Source organism: Lissotriton vulgaris, chromosome 2_1 (assembly GCF_964263255.1).
Source record: "Lissotriton vulgaris chromosome 2_1, aLisVul1.2, whole genome shotgun sequence".
NCBI classification, from domain to species: Eukaryota; Metazoa; Chordata; class Amphibia; order Caudata; family Salamandridae; genus Lissotriton; species Lissotriton vulgaris.
In genome coordinates this window covers 318832785-318855818 of record NC_141687.1, presented here as the reverse complement: position 1 = coordinate 318855818, position 23034 = coordinate 318832785, and the positions used below count along the sequence as shown (strand labels likewise).

General features: G+C 44.8%; 1 protein-coding gene across 3 annotated transcripts in view; it reads right to left on the bottom strand.

Annotated features, from left to right (window-relative positions):
• Positions 1-23034, bottom strand: part of CTNS (cystinosin, lysosomal cystine transporter) — a 397045-nt gene that overhangs the window by 296510 nt on the left and 77501 nt on the right. For all 3 annotated transcript variants that reach the window (XM_086955022.1, XM_086955024.1, XM_086955023.1), the window contains 2 exons: positions 16532-16610; positions 16219-16303 (listed from right to left, as the gene is read on the bottom strand). In XM_086955022.1, coding sequence (XP_086811148.1) covers positions 16219-16303; positions 16532-16610 — 164 coding nt within the window. The remainder of the gene's footprint in view (positions 1-16218; positions 16304-16531; positions 16611-23034) is intronic.

Sequence of the window (23034 nt, the reverse complement as noted above, 5' to 3'; positions counted from 1 at the left end):
AAGGATCTTCCTTGTCCCCTTTATTATTTAATTTGTACATGCGCCCACTGTTATTTTCCCTGCGAGAGTTCAAGGTCGATGTCTTTAACTATGCAGACGACCTGCAGTTGGTTTTTGTACTAAACTCCCACAATGCTGCCGAGGAATTTCGAGCCACCATGTCCTTTATCCAGAGGTGGATGTCCCTAAATCACCTTAAGCTAAATCCGGGAAAAACGGAGCTCATTCTACCTGGGAAGAGTGAGATCAGCTGGAGTCCCAGCTTCTGGCCTTCGGACATGGGCTCGCCTCCAAAAAAATCCCGTACAGTGAAAAGTCTGGGAGTGACTCTTAGTGAGGATCTCACCTTGGTGAACCAAGTCGGAACTGTGGTCTCTTCTGGTTTTTTTCAATTGAGGAAGATCAGAAAAATAGCACATCTTCTTACAGGCCTGGCTTTAATACAGACAGTCAGTGCTCTAGTCCTGTCTCATATCGATTTCTCCAATGGCCTCTATTTGGGGGCGCCTATTGGCCAACTCAAAAGATTGCAGTACTTGCAAAATCAAGCTGCGAGACTCATCTGCAAAGTACCTAAGTGGGAATCGATTAGACATGGACTGGAGACCCTGCACTGGCTGCCTGTGGAACAGAGAGCCACTTTCAAGGTGGGTTGCATTGTGTTCAAGGCTCTGGAGGGCAAGGGCCCTATATTCCTTAGATCATTACTGCGCAAATATACACCTTTGCGCAGTTTGAGGTCAATCCACAAAGATCTACTCGAGGTCCCTCGTTTCAAAAAGAAACGCCAAGGGGGTAGCAGCTTTCAATTCTTAGCCTCTTCATTGTGGAATTCCCTCCCCTTGACCCTGCGACATAGCAAGGATCTCCTTGCTTTTAGGAAGGCATTTAAAACTTTTCTTTTTTCCCAGGCCTATTGCAAAAAATAATTGTTTTTCTTTTATGTGCTGTTATGTTTGATTCTCTCACCAGCGCCAAGAAGCCCCAGGGCGTATGCGCGCTTAATAAATAATAAATAACATAACATAACATAACATAACACCACCACATCACTCAGGGACACCACCACATCACTCAGGGACACCACCACATCACTCAGGGACACCACCACATCACTCAGGGACACCACCACATCACTCAGGGACACCACCACATCACTTAGGGCTGCCACCACCACATCACTCAGGGACACGACCACATCACTCAGGGACACGACCACATCACTCTGGGACACCACCACATCACTCTGGGACACCACCACATCACTCTGGGACACCACCACATGACTCGGGGACACCAAGACATCACTCATGGACTCCACCACACCACTCAGGGACACCACCACATCACTCAGGGACACCACACATCTCTTAGGGACACCACCACATCTCTTAGGGGCACCACAACATCTCTCAGGGACACCAGGACGTCACTCAGGAACACCACCGCATAACTCAGGGACACCACCACATCACTCAGGGACACCACCACATCACTCAGGGACACCACCACATCACTCTGGGACACCACCACATCTCTCAGGGACACCACCACATCTCTCAGGGACACCACCACATCTCTCAGGGACACCACCACATCTCTCAGGGACACCACCACATCTCTCAGGGACACCATTACATCTCTCAGGGGCACCACCATATCACTCGGGGACACCACCACATCACTCGGGGACACCGCCACTTCACTCGGGGACACCTCCACTTCACTCGGGCACACCGCCACTTCACTCGGGGACACCGCCACTTCACTCGGGGACACCGCCACATCACTCAGGGACACCATTACATCTCTCAGGGGCACCACCATATCACTCGGGGACACCACCACATCACTCGGGGACACCGCCACTTCACTCGGGGACACCGCCACTTCACTCGGGGACACCACCACATGACTCAGGGACTACACCACATCATTCAGGGACTCCACCACATCATTCAGGGACTCCACCACATCATTCAGGGACACCACCACATCACCCAGGGACACCACCACATCACCCAGGGACACCACCACATCACCCAGGGACACCACCACATCACCCAGGGACACCACCACATCACCCAGGGACTCCACCACATCACTCAGGGACTCCACCACATCACTCAGGGACTCCACCACATCACTCAGGGACTCCACCACATCACTCAGGGACACCACCACATCACTCAGGGGCACCACCACATCACTCAGGGGCCCCACCACATCACTCAGGGGCACCACCACATCACTCAGGGGCACCACCACATCACTCAGGGGCACCACCACATCACTCAGGGGCACCACCACATCACTCAGGGACACTACCACATCACTCAGGGACACCACCACATCACTCAGGGACACCAACACATCACTCTGGGACACCACCACATCCCTCAGGGGCACCACCACATCCCTCAGGGGCACCACCACATCACTCTGGGACACCACCACATCACTCTGGGACACCACCACATCACTCAGGGACACCACCACATCACTCTGGGACACCACCACATCACTCTGGGACACCACCACATCACTCTGGGACACCACCACATCACTCGGGGACACCACCACATCACTCTGGGACACCACCACATCACTCTGGGACACCACCACATCACTCTGGGACACCACCACATCACTCGGGGACACCACCACATCACTCAGGAACACCACCACATCACTCAGGGGCATCACCACATCACTCAGGGACACCACCACATCACTCGGGACACCACCACATCACTCGGGGACACCACCACATCACTCGGGGACACCACCACATCACTCGGGGACACCACCACATCACTCGGGGACTCCACCACATCACTCGGGGACTCCACCACATCACTCAGCCCAACCATATCATCACTCAGCACCACAACAGCACTGTCCTTGCTTGCTGCTAATAAGCATTGCCATAGCCAATAGGACTCGCATTAGGAAAGTGTAAGCTATTGGCTTTGTTATTAACAATGCTATTAATTTATATATTTTCAAAGTCAACACATATTTTAAAAAAATTGTCAGTTACAATACCAATAGCTCCAACTTTCCTACTGCGAGACCTATTGGCAACGCCAGTGCTTGTTCTTTTTTCCTTTTCCTTCTCATTCCGTGTTTTCAAATGTTTCAATTTATATCCAGTTTGCATTGATGTTGATTACAGTTTACTTAGATTAAGATTTTATCTTCATTGCCTTTTGCTACAGTTTTATACTTTTATGATATGCCTTTAAAAGTTGTTTCATGGAACTTTAGGGGTTTGCACTCACCAATCAAACGACAGAGGGTCTTGACACCCTTGGGAAAGCTTAATACTGATATTGCCTGTATACAGGAGACACATTTATCAGCTGAAGAATCCGCAAAGCTGAAGAGAAATTGGGTAGGAGAGGTATTCTTTTCCCTGGGAGATGGCAAGAGAAATTGAGTTTCTATACTTATTCGCAAATCCCTTTAGGCTAAGGCAATAACGCATTGTACTGATCAAATGGGTAGATGGGTCTTTGTTAAGCTCACGGTTAATGGTGTCCCACTTTCAATTTTAAATATATATATATGCACCCACGGGCGGAGACCCTTCTTTCTGGACTTCCTTAGATCAACAACTAACACAACAATATGATGATAATTTCATACTTGCTGGAGACTGTAATGAGGTTTTTGACCCTTCTTTAGACCGAGAGTCATCGAGCCCTTACATACCTCACAGATCTCACAAACTTTCTACACAAACAATTAAGCAACATAACCTGATTGATGCATGGAGATTATGCAATCCTACACTGAGAGAATTTTCTTTTTACTCACAGACCCATCACATTCAGTCAAGATTGGATTACTTTTTTCTCTCGCATCATATTTCTCAATCACTCATCTCGGCACACATTGGATTTATCCTGATTTCTGACCATGCCCCTGTTGCCATACTCTTGGACACTTTGTATAAACCTAAAACGACTCGGAAGTGGCGCTGAAATAACACTTTGCTTTTAAACGTGGATTTTACTTCATCTTTCACTTCTTTTTTTCACAAATTCTTCCTCTTCAATCAGTCAGACACAATCCCCTTTCCTGTAGTTTGGGATGCTTTTAAAGCATCAGCTAGGGATTTTATTATAAGATATGTCTCAAATAAGCGAAAGAAAGCCCAACGTATCACAAACGATTTGCTTGCCAAAATCAAGAAATTAGAACACTCTTACTACTTTTCTAAATCGAAGTAATGCTTATCAGATCTGCTCAAAGTTAAATTTCAATTCACTAAAGATACAACCACCAATGCTTCAAATTACTTACTAAAATCTAGTGCAAAATGTTATGGAGGTCAAAACAAAGCGGGGACATTATTAGCCAACTATTTAAAGGTCAAGCAAAATAAACTTAACATTGACTCAATACACAGCCCTGATAACTCCTTGAAATCCAAAGATGATGACATTCTTAATGAATTTCTTCAATTTTATAAATCACTGTATACTTCTGAGACTCTTTCTACTGCCTGCATCATAACTCAATTCTTTTCCAAGATCCAACGTTCCCCTAAAGATTATCCTGATCTTTCATCGTTAGAAACTGATCTTACGCAGAAGGAACTACATACTGCCTTAAAAATACTCAAACATGACAAGGCTCCTGGTCCAGATGGTTTTACTGTAGAATGTTTTACCCATTTTGCTTCTCTGCTTATTCCTAAACTTCATACTCTCAACCTTGCCTTTTTACAATCTGGTGCATCTTCTGGATCTTTTTCAGACGCTCTTATCTGCCTCATCCCTAAAGATGGCAAAGATCCGCAATTTTGCAAAAATTACTGTCCCAACTCCTTGGTGAATATTGATTACAAGATCTTTTCCAAAGCCCTAGCTTTACGTTTAGAATTACAACTGCCTAATTTGCTAGGTTTGAAACAGTCTGGTTTTGTTAAGGGTAGATTACTAACGGATAATAGTCGACTATTCTTTGATGTCCTTTCTAAATCGCCCTATTTGTCCGATTCTTTAGCGGCCATTACTCTAGACGCTGAGAAGGCATTTGATAGAGTAAAATGGCCGTACCTTTTCCGTATGTTAGATTGGTTTGGTATTGGGCCAAAAATTTCCGTATTGATTTCTATTCTGTATTCAAATCCGAGAGCGGCTGTATCAGCAAATGGAGGCATTTTCTCTTATTTCTCCCTTGGTAGGGGTGTACCACAAGGTTGTCCACTTTCTCCTTTTCTTTTCAATCTTGCTTTAGAACCTTTCTTGATACGCATTCGTCAAAATATAGATATTCGCGGTTTTAACTTTCAACAAACTCATGTTAAGATGGCAGCTTATGCTGATGATGTCCTTTTATTTCTTTCACAGCCCCAAATTTCTCTCCCCACTTTTCTACAGAGAAGTTGAGTCTTTTGCTTCTGTCTCTGGATACAATTTGAATAAAGACAAATGCGAAATATTACCACTCACTAAGTATACCTTTCCGGCTGATTTCACAGCTTCAGGTTTTACGTGGAATTCCAAATCATTTAATATCTAGGTCTTCATTTTACTTCCTCCATCTCTGGTACAATCAGTCGATGTATGGAAAACTGCGCACAAAGATTATCTACTTTAACTGCGAAATGGCATCCTTTATACTTGTCTTGGTGGGGTAGGTTGGACACCATTAAAATGATGCTCTCTCCTATAGTTTTTTATACGATTTCCAACATCCCGCTCTCCATTCCTCTTAAACATTTTTTTAAAAATCAACTCTATTTTATCTAACTTTCTATGGGGACATAAAAAGTCCCGAATGTCCATCTCAAAATTATCTCTTCCAAAGACAGAGGGTGGAGTAAATTATCCCAACTTTTATATATACCACAAATCTTTTCTATTAAATCAATCATCGAAGTGGCTCTCTGATATCCCCACACCCCATCCTCTATGGGCAAAGCTCGAAATGTCCTTTCTCTCCCCTTTTTTGTTTTCTGAATATCTCTCCTTTTCTCGGAAGCCACAAGCTGTTTCTACTCCCATTACTAAGTACACCTCCAAACTTCTTCCGCCCCCTCTTTTATCATCCTTTCTTGACCAGCCCATCTGGCACAATGTTTCTATCCTGTTACGCAACAAACCCATTTTTTGGAAGTCCTGGAGACAACGAGGCCTACTTTGGGTACGCCAACTTTATGACCACAATAAGCTCATTCCGTTCTCACAGGCTGCAGTTTCATTTGCTTTACCAGCCACATACCGCTCTAAGTAGTCTATCTTAACAGATGCAATTCACTCTGCCTACGTGCAACATACAAACTCTCCTCTGAATCCTTCCTCTAAACATCCACATACACTAGCTCTCCGACCTTTGTTATCTCTCGGCACTAGAGCTTTCTACAATCGAAATAGACCTTCTATCCCAAGGACAAAATCTAAGGTAGAGACTTTGTGGGAGGAGGATTTAGATGTAACCTGGCCTGTGGAATTATGGGACAGGATATGGCTCAAGTTGCGGAACTCGTCTTGTGCTGCAAATACTACACAGACACGTTTTTTCGTTTATAATAGACTTTTACTTTCTCCGGCTGTTCTTAACAAAAGACACCCTGGAACTTCCGATGTATGTTGGACCTGTTCCTCGGCACATGCTGATTTACTTCATTTGCTTTTTAACTGTGGCCCTGTTCAGAAGTTTTGGGCTCAGATTTGGTCCCAAATTAATTCTATTTTCTCTTCCAGCCACCCTTTCTCCATTTTACACAATTTCTTAGGTAGTACGTCTTCTATCTGAGATACCTGCGATTTAAACACTAAGATAGTTGATCTCCTATTGGCAGTAGCTTTCCAACAGATTACTAGGAACTGGAAGGACTTTACCAAATTATCATATCAGGCATGGTGGTATGCTATTTGCTATAATCATAGATTAGATACAACATATGTATATCCCCCACATATGGCATTAAAGCGAGTAGTAGACCTTTGGACACCCGTCACACTCTTTATTGATGCCAGTGCCAAGCGTTCTCTGTCCCAGACTCCCCTGCAGCAAGAGGTAGCTAAGCCCCCATGACTTCCTTTTCTTTTTACTGTAATATTTCAGATCAGTTTTACTCTATTTATTCTTATTTTGCAAACTTACATAATAAATTAATTTGTTTCAGACTTTCCAACCTTGTATCTCTTTGATGTGCCAACATCATTTCTCTTTTTCAAATTTATTGTGTAATTCATAATCCCGACGGTTAAACTGTATTTATTTTCTCCTTTTAATTGTGGTTGTACTGTATTAACTCTGCTATTAATCTGTTAATAAATTTATTTTGAAACTTGAACTGACATATATCCACCACTCAAATTACTTTCATATTTCACAATGCTAATCCACCACTAATCCTTTATGAGTTCTGAAGTAGTGAGCTGCTCGCTGAAAAAGTGCTTCGATGTCTCGTATGGGGTAGTAAGAGTATACAAATGCAATTACAATACAATACAATGTGTTGAGATCTGTAAAGCGCTCATCTCTTTTGCAATCTGGTCTTTCTTTATCGTTTCTAGCATTAAATGAACCAGAGGGGCGAGCAGTTGCTTGCTATCTAGGGGTATGTTAAGGAAATCCTACTGTGTCTTTGGCCTAAAACTGGAGACCCTCAGCCAGGCATGACACCACAGCTGAACACTGGTGTTAACTTCATACAAGACAGCATCAGGCAGATCCAAAGTACAGCAGATACTGGGGTTCTGAATTATCTTCGCTTCTGTCACCAGTTGATGGTTGTTCTTACGATGAGCTTCGAGCAGCTGTTTCACTATTTCCTCCATATCATTCCAGTGATGGCTCTTGTAACTATAGAGAAGCCTGACCGAATTGGCAATTTTCCACTGTGGAGGAGTATCCCATGTGCACTTGGCTGAGGCCCTTCTTCTAGCAGTATGGACCACTAGTGTGTTAGGCTGGACCTGGTCCCTGATGCACACTAGGGCATCTTCATAGATCTTTTTTTTTAACCCCTTCCACGCTGATGACGAGCTGGGCTCGTCATGGCGTAGCCTCCTCGCATGCTGATGACGAGCCCAGCTCGTCACGTTAAGTGCGTTTTCGCAAATCCCAGCGTGCGAGCGGAATTCCGCTAGTGCGCATGGTGTTAATCAGGGGAGCGGTCACAATTCTAGCTTTGACCAGGTGCTGAAGTTCTCTACTGGGGTTTTGAGCATGCTGCGTAGTATAGAAAAGTATTCAACTGACTTTTCCATCCTGGATAGTCTCGCCACTAATAAGTCGACCTTGTCCCGCACCACACGAAGTTTGACACTTTTGACTTGCGGTAACCGTGTAGCATGCAGTATTACTGGGAGGAAGGTGAAGCCTTAATTCTCCTCCCAGGGATTATCTCTCTCCGTGGGTAGAACAGGCTCGTAATATGGTCTCTGAGTGTTGTATGAGCTAACATTATCTAACCAATGTGACCAAAATGTGAGGAGGAGTGCAGTGACTGAGGAGGGGTTGTGTGGGGCATACATGGTGGTGTAGATTGCTTTGGTGTAAGGGGTTGGGGTGGAGAACTAGTGGTCATATCTCTAACCTCTCTAGGAGGGGGAAGGTGAGTTGGTTTTTGTGAGAGCTGTTCCTCAAACGTGAACTTTCTCTTTTTGGGGTGTATGTGATTGCTCATGTGAGGGGAGTCTGGTCAGGATCTTCTCCAGGAAGCTGCAAGACGATTGGGCCTCCCTTAAGTTCACCTTTGGAAATAAGGTTTTTTCAGAGTCAATCCAGGGGCAGGTCAGGGTGTCAATGTCAACGTTGCCTCGGACACCAGTTATTTCGACCTTGGCATCAAGATGGCATAGATGGCTGGCACTGCTTGATGTACCTTGCTAGAGGTTTGCTCTGGGTGAAGACCTCTCAGGGTCGAGAGGTGTCAGCCTCATGAGCCTTTTTACGCAAAGCTGCCTTTTGAAGCTAGGCATGGGGCCAGATGGCCCAATCCCTTGGGAGCGGTGCTCGACCCTGACCTGGGACCTCTTCTGAGCACAAAGTTTGTGGGGTTCACTTTAGGCCGTAGAAGGTGCAACAGGGGTACTAGATGTGGTATTTATCCTAGGGTCTGTGCTCTGGCATGCAGGCTCCTCTTCCTCAAGCTCTGGCTCCAGGGCACTGGAGGACAACTGACCTTTGGGCTTTATTCCCCTTCTTCTGGCTGAAGGCTTAATGGGTCCACCTCTTTGAATTTAGTCAGACACTACTGGACAGTTGTATTGTTTTTTAGGACAAGGGCGCCACTCAGGAGAATAACAAAAATATTGATATGAAAAGGCATATCTTTGTCTTGGGGCTGTAAGGTGAGGAGAACCACAGATCTAAGCCAACTATAATGCAAAAGTAAACCCTCAGCACACGAAAGTCAAGTCACAATGATTATCACAGTGCAGAATGTGCGCACAAATAGAATACATCAAAGTAATTATTGTGAAACAGCCGACAAGTGTTTCATCGCTTACAAGGGAAATCGACCGGTGACTTTATCAAAGTTATATTGTGGTGATAATTCCAAACAACAAAGGGGTTCCTGTTTTTAGCGACATCCAATATAGTTGTGCATTTATCCAAAAGTCCAAGTGTGTCACACAGTCTCAGATTCGTGATGGGTGAAGAAAGGTCTGGTGACGTCGCTACAGCGACATTCCCTTGTAAGCGACGAAACACGTGTCGGCTGTTTGAAGACCGAAGGAATAAAAAGAAAAGAACAAGAATTACTTTGACTTGACTTTCGTGTGCTGAGGATTTTTTTTTTGTCTTTTAATTTAGTGCTGAGGAGGCCCTCCGGCCTGAACAGATACAGCATCTTGGGGGACTCTTGCTGCATTTTATGGTATGTCCAGAGGCACTCGCAGCCATGCTGGATGGTCTTTTGCTGAAACACTTTCCGCATCGAGCCTATTGTCCAGTTGTGTTTGGGTAGACAAACACAAGTTGAAATTGAGCAGACTTAAAAGGGTGCTCTCTCTGCAACACCTTCCGGCAGTTATTCTCCAAATACAGCCTGGTTCCTTGAAGAAGCTGCCTCAAGATCTTCAAGGTTGGTCTTCTCCTTCTCAGACTGGCAATGATGGGTCGCTGGAATTAAGGTCTCAACAGCTCTTACTCAAGAAAGACAGTGAAGTTTTCCCATCACTGGGATAGAAGCAATGAGGGCTGGCATCAAAGGTCCAGGGATGTGGAATTCTGATAGCCTGATGCCCAGGACATATTGTTTGGGGTCAAGGGCAACACGTTTTCATGTGTATTGTGTCCTTGGGACAAGTAGGCCCAAACCCCTGCAGCCCAAACCCTTTAGCTACCAGTTTGCAGCACCGCGTTATGGATTAGGGAAGAGCACTGTCTGCAGTTAAGGTAATATTTTTGTCCATATGTTAATGCTGTTCAAACTTGTATTTATGGTTCATTAATTGAAAGCCTTCATTATTAGAGTGCGCGCTCTAAGTAAATGTAATAAGTTCGGACTGCACTACTGGCAGGGGGCCAGTATAAAAAAATGTATACACACGTTTTCTAATTTTAGCAATATGAGGCTATGTATAATACTCCCAGAATGCTCTCTGATTTGATGCAAATATTTGCAGCAGCTTGAAAGCAAGATTGATAATTCTTTGCTTTCAAAATAAAATGTTGATAAAAAATGAAAGCATGAAAGAAAACATTTAGCTAAATTACTGTAAAATTTGAGGTACCATTTCTTTGCAGTATCATTTAGTAACATGTGTTGATGCATGTTAGTATGTCCCAAAAATATTTGTAATAGAAAATCAGTGTAACATGTTTCAATAGGATTATGGCAAACACAAATAAACAAGCATTGGCAAACTAGGTAGGTCTGAAATTGGTGGTCAGCTTTTTAGTTTTGTCAATGTGTGATTTGTTTTAGCATGGTTTTTGTAAAACCTTATTGGTATGGGAGCTGCCGGGCCCTCATCATTATAACAAACAATGGCAAAAGCAAAAATAGTTTTTGTCTCAAAAAACACATACTGCCACAGTAGTTACTGGCACTGAACAAAACTACTTTGTTTGACAATATCCTCTTTGTGAAAGAGCCTAATGCAGTCAAGTCACAGTGAAGCAAGCCGATAGAGAGAGAGAGACAGAATTTTAATAAACGCAAAAAGTCATGGTCAACGTCAGACCAAATTAGGGGCCCAATTATTAAAGAAAGTCTCAAAAAGGCACCCATGGTATATGTCCTCGCATTTAAGGCAGCTATTTGGCTTTCGTGAATTCCCATGTGTTTAGTACTCCTAGAAAGTATTTGTGAACTGCATTTTAGCATGAGCAAATGTACATAGGTAGATTTGCCCATTCGAAAATCTGCGTGTTTGAAAGTTCACTTTCCTTCCAACCACTTTTTTCCCAACTCTGGAAGAAGGTTTATCTTTGCCATTGTCAGGAGTAAATTTCCAACATTTCTCAGTATGGGAAACGATTAGAGAAGAGTTGTTGAAAACCCTTAAAACATGCAAGTGAATAGGTTGGCACAGACTCAAAAGGTTATTCTTCCACTGGAGCTATTGCTTACCACTATCTTCAGCCCCTGTATGTAGATCTTCAGAAACGTGGGAACATAAGGGGATTACAAGAATTCAAACAATACTATGGTATGAGCCCTGGCATAATCAGAGAGGCTTTATCAGAACTCTTGTATAATGAGATTGGTGCCATAATGTGTCGCCGCACTACAAGGCACTGAAGGGAAAAGTGGATTTTGTTATAGGACAGGTAGATTTATGAAGCAACCTGCCCCATGGATAAGTAGATATTTTATTGAATTCCACACCCCTGAAAGGTCCCAACAAAGAAATGCAAACATCTGAACCAGATGGTGGAAAAAAACAACCTAAGTTGAAGTTTATATCCTGTTAAATCGTGGGCTAAAGGTAGAGTCACAACAGACTCAAAAAGCTCTTTGAAGAAAACCAACCTGCAAACATCTATGTCCAACACTAGATGACGGGAGCATACAAACATACAGGAACATGTGTTTCTACAGCCACATATCCTAAGAACTGGTACTTTACTTACAATCACAATCATCAGCCCTGTGATTTTCTTCAATTTCGGTGAGTTGCAATAAACAACCGACTTCATAAATATTAATGATATAGATCAGATCAAATCCCATTCTGCATAATTTTTTTGCAGGCTGACCTATTTGTACATAAGTTGGTTTGAGGGAATAAAAAACTATCTGCGCACAAAAATACTGGTCGCAAATTGAGATCAGTATTTGCGAACAGAACTACAAACTTCGGACCTTTGGTTTCCTTCTTTATAGTACAATCAGCAACTTTTAAAGCAAAGGCAAAAGAAAGACACATCTTCAGTCTACAGAATCATTCTTTAGGCTTTCTTACACTGGTGAAATGATGATGTGCAAGTTACAGTGCCCATTCACGTAACTTTCTTCATTTTTTAAAATAAACATTCATAATATTTAGAGGCTCAGGCCTTTTCACAGTCAATTTTACTTTTAAATACAGCATAATAGATACACGGATATCACCCCATAATTTGGTTTGAAATATTAAGAGTATATTTTAATCAACATTTGAATGGCACATCATAAACATGCGTAATGGGTGGCTAATGTTAAACAAGCACTGGCGTTGCCAATAGGTCTCGCATTAGGAAAGTGTGAGCTATTGGTATTGTAAATTACAATTTTTTTTTAATATGTGTTGGCATTGAAAATATATAAATTAATAGCATTGTTATTTACAAAGCCAATAGCTTACACTTTCCTAATGCGAGTCCTATTGGCTATGGGAATGCTTGTTGTTAGCCAGCAAGGACAGTGCTGTTGTGGTGCTGAGTGATGCTGTCATGGTGCTGAGTGATGTGGTGGTGTATTAGAGTGATGTGGTGGAGTCCCAGAGCGATGTGGTGGTGTCCCAGAGTGATGTGGTGGTGTTCCTGAGTGGTGTGGTGGTGTCCCTGAGTGGTGTGGTGGTGTCCCTGAGTGGTGTGGTGGTGTCCCTGAGTGGTGTGGTGGTGTCCCTGAGTGGTGTGGTGGTGTCCCTGAGTAAGTAGTGTGGTGGTGTCCCTGAGTAGTGTGGTGGTGTCCCTGAGTGATGATGTGGTGGTGTCCCTGAGTGATGTAGTGGTGTCCCTGAGTGATGTGGTGGTGTCCATGAGTGGTGTGATGGTGTCCCTGAGTGATGTGGTGGTGTCCCTTAATATTTAATACAGAAACTGTAGTAATGGCCCGGACTAGTGCTTAATTACGATTTAATACTTGCTGTTTGATTACTGGACTTAATATGTATTGTTAGTGTTGCTGGGGCTGTTATTAAATTGTTCCTTGTAATATTAGCAGAGATCCTATTAACAGCATGGGCATAGTTCACACTGACGATTTACATGTATGCATTAGTGGTGCTGCAGGTGCAGTGACACTAAGACGCATAGGGGCAAGGGGCCTGGCCAACAGTATTTTAAGTAAAGCTAATGTTTTAATTTACATCTTTTTTTGGTTATGTATTTTACGGCTTTTGACAGAGTTTCCTGGGTCCGTTCTCTTTGTAAAATATAGGCAAACATGACATTTTTATTTATCTTGACAACTACAAAGTAATAGCATTTTCCGTGCATTTAAACGTATGCGAAGGGGGAGTTGTGTTTTTACCCCTTACTTCAGCAGTGACTTCTATTTTTTTCCGGAGCTTAGCTTCCTGCGGTTAGTTGATTTGCATCTCACAGATGCTGCCAGGCAACAGATTACAATCTTTATGACGCAGCTTAAAGCACTAAAGTATCCTGTTCTTGTTTCATTTCCAACTGGTGAAAACATGTGATGTTTCACACTCTTGCAGACTTTCGGTCTGTGTTTTTTGTCTGAACCAAATGGAAATGCAGTACAATAGCTTAGCCCAGTTACAAAATGAAGGTACGCAAATTTGTTTATTTAAATTGTTTAAAGCTTATATTGTAAAACATATTGTTTTTTCTGAACACAAAACTGCTTATTTTCTTTCTTTACACATTTAATGGCGATGGAACCCCATCATTTAGACGTGGCTCATCTAAAGAAAGGGGTGTTGCCTCTTAACGTGCAAGCATGGCATGGGGCACTTGGAAACAACAAAAAACAAGCAAAACAGCAGAGGTGGGGTCCTGAGAGCAGTGTCAGAGGAAAGAAAGCTGCATTATGCCTCGCTTACCACCACTGTCTCTGCTCCTAGTCCGGGGATCTTAAAAAAAGATGAGCCGGTCAAATACAAAGGCATGTGTCGCCTTTGTGAAAGTGAAAGCGTGCTGAAAATAAACAAAAAAACACACGCCATTGTTCAAGCCGCAGCGCCACTGCTGAAGTGGGAGTGCGGAGCTGGTGGAAAAAACACGATTAATTCAAATACAATGGAGCCTACTGTGATGGAAAAAAAGCTGCGGTCGCCATTGTTTGTATGCGCCCAAGTTAGGAGTGGCGTGCGGCCAGCGGCTGCTGTGAAAAAAAATATGCAGCGGACAAAAAAAAAACCTGATTAATTAAAATACAATGGAGCCTACTGTGGTGGAAAAAAAGCTGCGGTCGCCATTGTTTGTATGCGTCCATGTTAGGAGTGGCGTGCGGCCAGCGGCTGCTGTGAAAATAAATACGCGGCGGACACCATTGTTTGTATTGCAATGTGCTTTGCTAAAACATTACGGTATGGGGAGCAGACAGCAGAGGTTACAAAGCGGTCCCCCAGCGATGAGAAGCTTGAAAAGCGGTCGCCATTGTTTGTATGCGCCCATGTAAGGAGTGGCGTGCGGCCAGCGGCTGCTGTGAAAAAAAATATGCGGCGGACACCATTGTTTGTATTGCAATGTGCTTTGCTAAAACATTACGGTATGGGGAGCAGACAGCAGAGATTACAAAGCGGTCCCCCAGCGATGAGAAGCTTGAAAAGCGGTCGCCATTGTTTGTATGTGCCCATGTTAGGAGTGGCGTGCGGCCAGCGGCTGCTGTGAAAAAAAATATGCGGCGGACACCATTGTTTGTATTGCAATGTGCTTTGCTAAAACATTACGGTATGGGGAGCAGACAGCAGAGATTGCTAAAACACTACGGTATGGGGAGCAGACAGCAGCGCCATGAAACCGCTAGGTAAAAGAGCGCTTTACAAATGTTTTTAAATTCAAATTTTAAATTCAAATACAGCAGAGATTACAAAGCGGTCCCCCAGCGATGAGAAGCTTGAAAAGCGGTTGCCATTGTTTGTATGCTCCCATGTTAGGAGTGGCGTGCGGCCAGCGGCTGCTGTGAAAAAAATATGCGGCGGACACCATTGTTTGTATTGCAAATACTATCTCAGGAGGTAAGGGGGCGCGTGAAATGTATAAAGGCGCGCTAGTAGGTTATGAAGAGTACGCGATTAGGAAAGATGCCGCCAAAAATAATACAGCAACGTTGGGCAGAACCAAGAGAAAATCAGAACGTGAAGCAGGCAAGCGGTCGGCCAGCCATGAATAATTAGGGGAGGAGAAGCCGCACAGCACACGCTGGGAGAAGCCCTTTGATGTGCTGTGTGGCCGTGAAAAAATGCAATTAGGAGGGAGGCTGATGCGCGCGCTTGTTTGGTCACGTGATTCACGTGAACTCAAAGAAAACCGCACGAAAAACCCTTGGTTTCACGAGCATTTTGAGCACTTGAATTCTCGCTCCGCTCAATGCACATGCGCATTGATAGGTCGCGAGACCTAATAAACAGATTCACGAAGATTCTAAAATAAATCACTGCAGGGGATTAATTTATCAAAAGAACCAAGGAGGACACTATTATAGTGCGGAAAGGAAGGAAGTTGAATGGTGAAGCAATGTCCTGCTTTCACAAATATGTTGGATGCTTTTCCAAATGTTCATCCATTCAAGTGCCCTTTGTCCACTCTAAGCATCACAAAGCCACACACCCACTTCTGCTGCTGCAGTATGTAGCCACTTAATGACTATGCAGCACTTTGCCAAAATGAAAAAGCCAGTGCCAGTATCTTTCTCTCATTTTGTTTCTTGTATGAGCCAGGGATCACACCAAGCAGCCAAACCTTCAACAAAAACTGTCTCCATCATATATCTCAAATCAACAACTTGTTTCCATAAAACTTTGATTTTCAGACATTTCCAAAGTAAGAGGATTAAAGTGGTTTCATGTGGATAAATGTGAATTTAAATGGCTACTCAAAAATGGACTGTTTGTGTTTGTGTCTTACCTGATCAGGGAGCTGGATGACAGGGGTATCCTTTGAAGCATACGTGATGTTAAAAGTAACCAAGAAATCTTCACTCAGTGCCCAGCTGTCAAAACAGAAAGAACAGTGTCTTGTTAGAACTGGTCAACTTGGATGTAAATAAAAGAGTTACAGTCCCAGAATGCCTCTTGTACCATTCTTTATTTTGAATGAGGATAAAGAGGGATGCCTAGGGCGCTATTTATACTTGCACAACAAATGTACAGACAGAATATTGGTGCCTGACTTTTCACATCATAATTATACTAGACTAAATGAAAAGGTGTATATATACTTCACGGTTATGCTGAGGTTCTGGGATGAGCCATTTTCCAAAGTGACAACTTCTGGCACCGACAGGATGGTAACCGCATCTAATGAGGGAACAAACAAAAGGACAAGTCTGGTGTTTTCATGTTGTTTATGAGTAATCCACGGTGTAGTCTCTCAGGTTTTGCCAAGATTTCTGACTGGTTACCTGGTGGCCTGAAACAAATAAGGCTCCTAAGAATCCCTACACCCTGAAGACCTACGCTAAGTGCCTGAACAGTTATTTCCCTGTGCCCTGATCCAGGGAGAATCCATTTTCCTTCCACCAGCCCCCCTCCTCAACACTACATAAACAGTTTCGCCAACTCCCAGTCTGCCGCAAAGCAAACCACAACAGCACGAGTCTTGATAAGTCAGCTTGAAACATTATATGCATTCTAAATATCCAGCATACCTTTCAGGGCAGTGCAGAGATGGGGTCCACCAGTCCTGCCACTAAATGATCTCGAAGCTCACTAACTGTTATGTTATGTTATATTGATTTATTATGCGCACAGATACCCCAGCCAAGGGGCGTCCCGGCGCAGAGACAAGGTAGAACATAACACAACAGGAAACTAAAAACATGAAAGCAGCTAAAACAGGAAAGTTTTTAAAGCCCTCCGGAAAGTCAAGAGGTCCTCCATCAGACGAATTTCAACAGGAAGGGAGTTCCATGCTGACGCGGCCTTTACACTAAACGAGCGGCCACCCATGCGACTAAGCCTAAATCTGGGGACCACCGCAAGGGCCAAACCCTGGGAACGGAGGGTGCGGGTGGGAACATAAAAGGAAAGACAGCTGGATAGGATTTCCGGGCCAATACCTCTCAGAATCTTAAAAGCGAGACACAAGACCTTAAAAAGGATGCGCTTCCTGACAGGGAGCCAATGTAGGGTACGAAGGACAGTTGCCACCGAGCTGAATCTGGGCAGGCCGACAATCGCCCTCGCCGCAGCATTCTGAACCCGCTGCAGACGGGTTAGCTCGGCCTGGTTAGCCCCAGCCAGAAGAGAGCTGGCATAATCCAGGCGGGAGATGATAGTTGCCTGGATCACCAGCTGCCTGGTCGGGGCGTCAAAGAACTTGAGAACAGGTCTCAAGCCCCTTAGGAGACCGAAACAACAGGCCGCAGTTTTTTTAGTATGCCCTACAAAGGAGAGGCTGCATCCAGCCAGACCCCCAGGTTTTTCATCTCAGATACCGGGGTCGGAGTGGGTCCCAGCTCAGAGGGCCACCATTGGTCACCCCACAGCTCCACTCCCTTACCGACAACCATCACCTCCGTTTTTGTGGCATTTAGCTGAAGGCAGTTGCCTGTCAACCAGCTAGCCACCGCCTTCAGTCCAGACTGAAACCTGGGGGCCTCAGTCTCCGCATCCCCGCTGAGAGTAACCGCCAGCTGTGTGTCGTCGGCATATGAGACCAAAGTTAGGCCCCACTGCCTAGCGACATCAGCCAGCGGTCTCACGTAAAGATTGAACAACGTGGGACTCAGCGAGGACCCTTGCGGAACCCCCATGGCCAGCGGTTGGAAATTGGACTTGAAGGGAGGGATGGCAACACAGAAGGAGCGGTTATCTAGAAAGGAGTGGAACCATTGCAACACCTGACCGCCAATGCCGGTCTCCTCAAGCCGATGCAGGAGGATGCTGTGGTCTACCGTGTCAAAGGCGGCGCTAAGGTCTAACAATATAAGCGCCGCCGTTTGACCAGCATCCAACCTTGCACGGAGATGTTCCACCATCACAAGTAACTGATGCTTGATGTATCAGTGCAAGGAAGAGATTTACAGAATCTACAAACACATCTGTACATGACCACTGTAACAACTACCACTGAATTCCACATAGGATCCATCAATCAGAAGCCGCTAATCGGAGTTCCTCGACTGCTGCCAGACAGGACAATTCCTTGCAGGCAGTTTGCGTTGAAAATAATTAGAAGTTTGGGATTTGTAAGTCCTTTATTCTTTGTCGGTTTCATCCAGTTCTCATCTCTCTTTCCTTTAAGTAAGACAAACACTTTCAGACAGCGTGGCCATCTTGGGATCTCCTCTTTAGATCACTTGCTCATCTCCCCAATCCGCCATCTTGTAGTGTCCCTGCTGCCTCGGTGGACTATTTCTCGGCATGCACTTCTTCGTCAGAGATGCTATTTTTGCCAGCAACTTCCATCGATGCTCAAATGTTTAATACTGATCAGTAATCAGTCTCCTGGTTTCCTCACGGTCCTGATTTGTTTTTGAGAACTGGTACGTGGTCAACCTGGCACTTTCTACCCCTTTCATTGCTAACCTCTGTTTGCTCCCTCGAAGACTTTTGTCGGAGCCCAACTGAGTCTTAGGTCGCTCACCATCACTGTGTTTTATTTTCCCCTCCTTGCTATCTTCCCATTGCTGTCATCGCCCCCGTTTTTCTCTTCTATACCCTATATCTTTTGTTCTTCTAGGAATCAATCTGCACCAGATAAGATCTATCTTCTACGTCTAACTAATAGAACTCTCTTATTTTGCCTTAGCGTGGAGCTCCCCCTTGTGGCCTAACTATGTACATCGTCCCACTTATTTCCTCTAGCCTTCTGTCTAGACCTTCCTATATGTTTCTTTGACTTCATTTAAGATAGCCTATCAACATTTTCCTGTTGGTCTGCATAAATACTAGAATAGCATGCTGATATTGTCTCTACAGTTTTTCATATCCTGTTGACAACCTAATAACTACCTTCACCTTCAAAATAACGTTGCTCTATTCTTTCCGTTCCCGATCTGCAAGTTTTTATTGCTCTGTCCCAGACCGTCAAGACTACTTTATCTTGCACTCCTGTGGAGTCCATACTACTATTTCTACCCTCTTTTTATCTTGACGGTCCTTAGAACTGCAGCGGAGTAGGAATGATGGTGATATTCGACTCTTTTGACTCATTTTCCCTGACTCTTTATGTTGCTGTCCTCTAGGATTGTGTGTTTCTCCTCATGGTTCAGCTTAGGTACAGGGCTGGTTCCCCGCGTTTCAGACTTTGTAATTTGTAAATTGTAATTTGTTTATACCTACATTGTATTACGTTATTTTATACACTTGTTTAATTCTTCGTTGCGATTTGTCATCATTTCATCATTGTACTTTCTGTATGACAACACTATCCCCCCTTATGTTGTCCTTTTCAGTAGCTCACCCCCAGTCCTTATTATTGTAATCTGCCCCTGGCTATACATATTTCTACTCCCCGTCTTTTTTATCGTGCACTACAAATTGTATTAATGTACACCACACATTCTATTATTTTATTATTTCGATATATACTCCGTTGGTCTAATTTTGCATACCTCCCCCATTTCCTGTATATTTTATCTGAATACGCTGCCCCTCCACATATTGTCCATCTGTCTGGCTTCACCCACTCCTTTCACTGTATGAGTCTGCTTTGGCTAAACGCTACCTGACGCCTTTTGGTTGTCCACTTTTTTAGAATTGTCATATATTTTATCGGAATACACTGCCCCTCCACACGATGTCCCGCCGTCTGTCCTCACCCACTTCTCTCACTGTCTGAGTCTGCTTTGCCTAAACGCTACCTGACCCCCCCCCCCCCCACTTTCTGCTTTCACAGTCTTGTTTTGTGGTTTATATGGTCGAACCGGTTTGCTCCTACTTTCTCTCCCTATATTCCTAATCATGCTTCCCTTCTCGCTTTCCCCCACTATCTCAGCTTCACCCATCTCTAAACTCAGCCCTAACTCTTGGTCTATCCTCTACCCCTCCCATCTCTCCAAACATGGTAAGAAAAACTTCAAGCACAAACTTCTCTGTCTCCACCCAGAAACCTTATTTGCTGATCACCATAATAACCTTAACTCCTCCATTATCACCAACTACATCTTCTTTACCAAACGCACTTCTAAATGGAAAAGCCTTTTTCTCCGACACCTCCCTATCACTAATTCCCGCAATATCCCATACTGTGTGAAACTTTCCACCACTCCCCCCACTTCCTTTCCGGGAGAAATTGATATCTCCATCTTCAAATCTGGAAACATTCTCATCCAAGCTTTCGAAAACCACCTCCACATCTTCGAATACCACTTCAGCTCTCTATCCCAATCCCTCACACAATCCTTGAACCCTTCCCTCTCACCCCTTCAACCCCTAGACCCAAAAACCCTCATCATGTCCCTAGCCCCCCTGTCTCCTCTTTTGGACTTACCCCAACTCTCAGTTCCTCCCTCTCCAATCGTCTCTCCTACCCCCCTACCTCTTCCCCGACTCACCCTCCTCCTCTTTTACACCCAACATCGTTACCCTTTCCCAACAGCATTTGACCTCCCCCGCCTCCATCACTTTTACAAAAAATTATTCCCTTCCCCTCCTGACACATTTATCCCCTCTCACCATTTCACACTCTCCTTCCCTCAATGAAGCAGATTATTCTCAATCTCTACTTACCAACCTCGCCCTCAACATTATAACTTGTTACGACACCCTTGTCTCCCTGTCCCCTAATATCTCCCAGTCCCCTATTGTCTCCCAGTCCTCCAATGTACTTGTCCCCCTTTCATCTCCCTCAACATGTGACTCTCCCACCCCCAGAGCTTAATTTGTGCCGGTGCTTTCCAGTGCTAAGCCCCGGCACCTATTTGACACCACAACGCAACTCTGAGACTGCACGTCATATAATTAGTCATATGGTAGGCAATGTGTGTCAGTATATAAAATTAAATTATCTCAGGCTCAGACGCGGTGCACATCACATATCATTCACATTTGACTCCACAGACCTCGTATTCCAATGATGCCGATGATGAACAATTTCAAATTTGATTTAAGTGGCGTGATGCTGCAGCGGATAGCCAGCGGCCCTTCAGTGTTGCTGCCAATGGGCGGGCCGCGGCCCCGGGACACTGATTGGGCAGGGGGCTGAGTTTTGTGTTCTGCAGGGGTTGAGCTGTGCTCTGGAGCAGGCAGCGTGTGCGTGTATTTTTTTCAGTATGCCACTCCTCGACACACCCACGTGTATGCCTGTCCTCGCCATTACTTATCAGGGTTCACAGGCTGTCGGTTTCTGTGCAGGCAGAGCAGGCCTAGGCCGCCTATTGAATAAAGGCATGCCAGTGCCCGGCCGCCCACCACCACCAGAAAACCGTAAGTATCAACGCTGCTTTTTTATATTTTGGAGCTTTGTGTTCAGAGTGACACTGTCTGCGTCCGATGGTCATGGGTGTGGTAGGCATAGGCTAGCTCCTGCTCGGTAATGAAGTCCAGCCCTCCGGGGGTAACTTTATAACTTGTTATAAAAAAAAAAAAGCCATCATTAGATCCCACTAGACCTGACAGCTTTAGACCCATCTCCTTGCTCCCCTATCTCGCCAAGGTGATGGAGGCCCATGTTAACTCCACTCTAACCACCTATTTGGAGTCGAATGGAATATTGGACGAATCTCAGCACGGCTTCCGTGCTAAACATAGCACGGAATCTGCACTGCTAGCCGTCACGGAACATCTGAGGGAGGGGCTGGACCAGGGTGAGACATCTGCCCTGGTTCTGCTGGATTTGAGCGCGGCCTTCGACACGGTCTCCCACAGGATCCTGCTTGCGAGACTGTGGGAGATCGGAGTCAGGGAGAGTGCCTTGGGATGGTTTACGTCGTTCTTATCTGACCGCTCATTCCAAGTGCACGCCCCGCCATACTCATCCAATATACATCCCCTGGACTGTGGAGTCCCGCAGGGCTCTGCGCTCAGCCCCACATTGTTCAATGTGTACGTCCGCCCCCTGGCCATGCTGGCCAGGGATCGTAACTTCAAATTAACATCATACGCGGACGATACACAACTCATCTTCTCCTTTTCTAAGAACAGTGGGGCTGACCAAATTAAATTCCAGGAAGATATCCTGGCTATATCGAACTGGCTGTCACAGAACTATCTCCAGCTAAATTCCTCCAAGACGGAGATACTCATTGTAGGTAAAGACACCGAGAAATGGGATGCACATTGGTGGCCTTCTACTCTGGGACCCTCCCCTGTCCCCAAAGAGGCTGTAAAAAACCTGGGTGTGATGTTGGACAACTCACTCTCCATGGAAACTCATGCCAAGAGAGTGGCAGGCACCTGCTATGGTCGCCTGCGTTCTCTTAAACCTATCCTCGGATTCTTTGAGCCCTGCATCCGCCAGACTATAATTCAGGCCTTAGTCTTATCCCATCTAGACTACTGCAATGTCCTGATGCTAGGTTCTAACTTGACGGTGATACACAGACTTCAGAGAGCTCAGAATGCCGCGGCGCGCATCTTATTCGCTCTGCCAAAAAAATGCCACACCTCCCCTATTCTCCATCGGTTATATTGGCTTCCCGTTAAACAACGTATCCAGTTCAAAAGCCTCTGCCTAATGCATAAAATCCTGCATAATACCGCCCCTCAAACCTTGCAAGGACTCTGTTCCTTCTATGTCCCCTCGCGCGCCCTTCGTTCAGCTGACCTGTCACTGGCA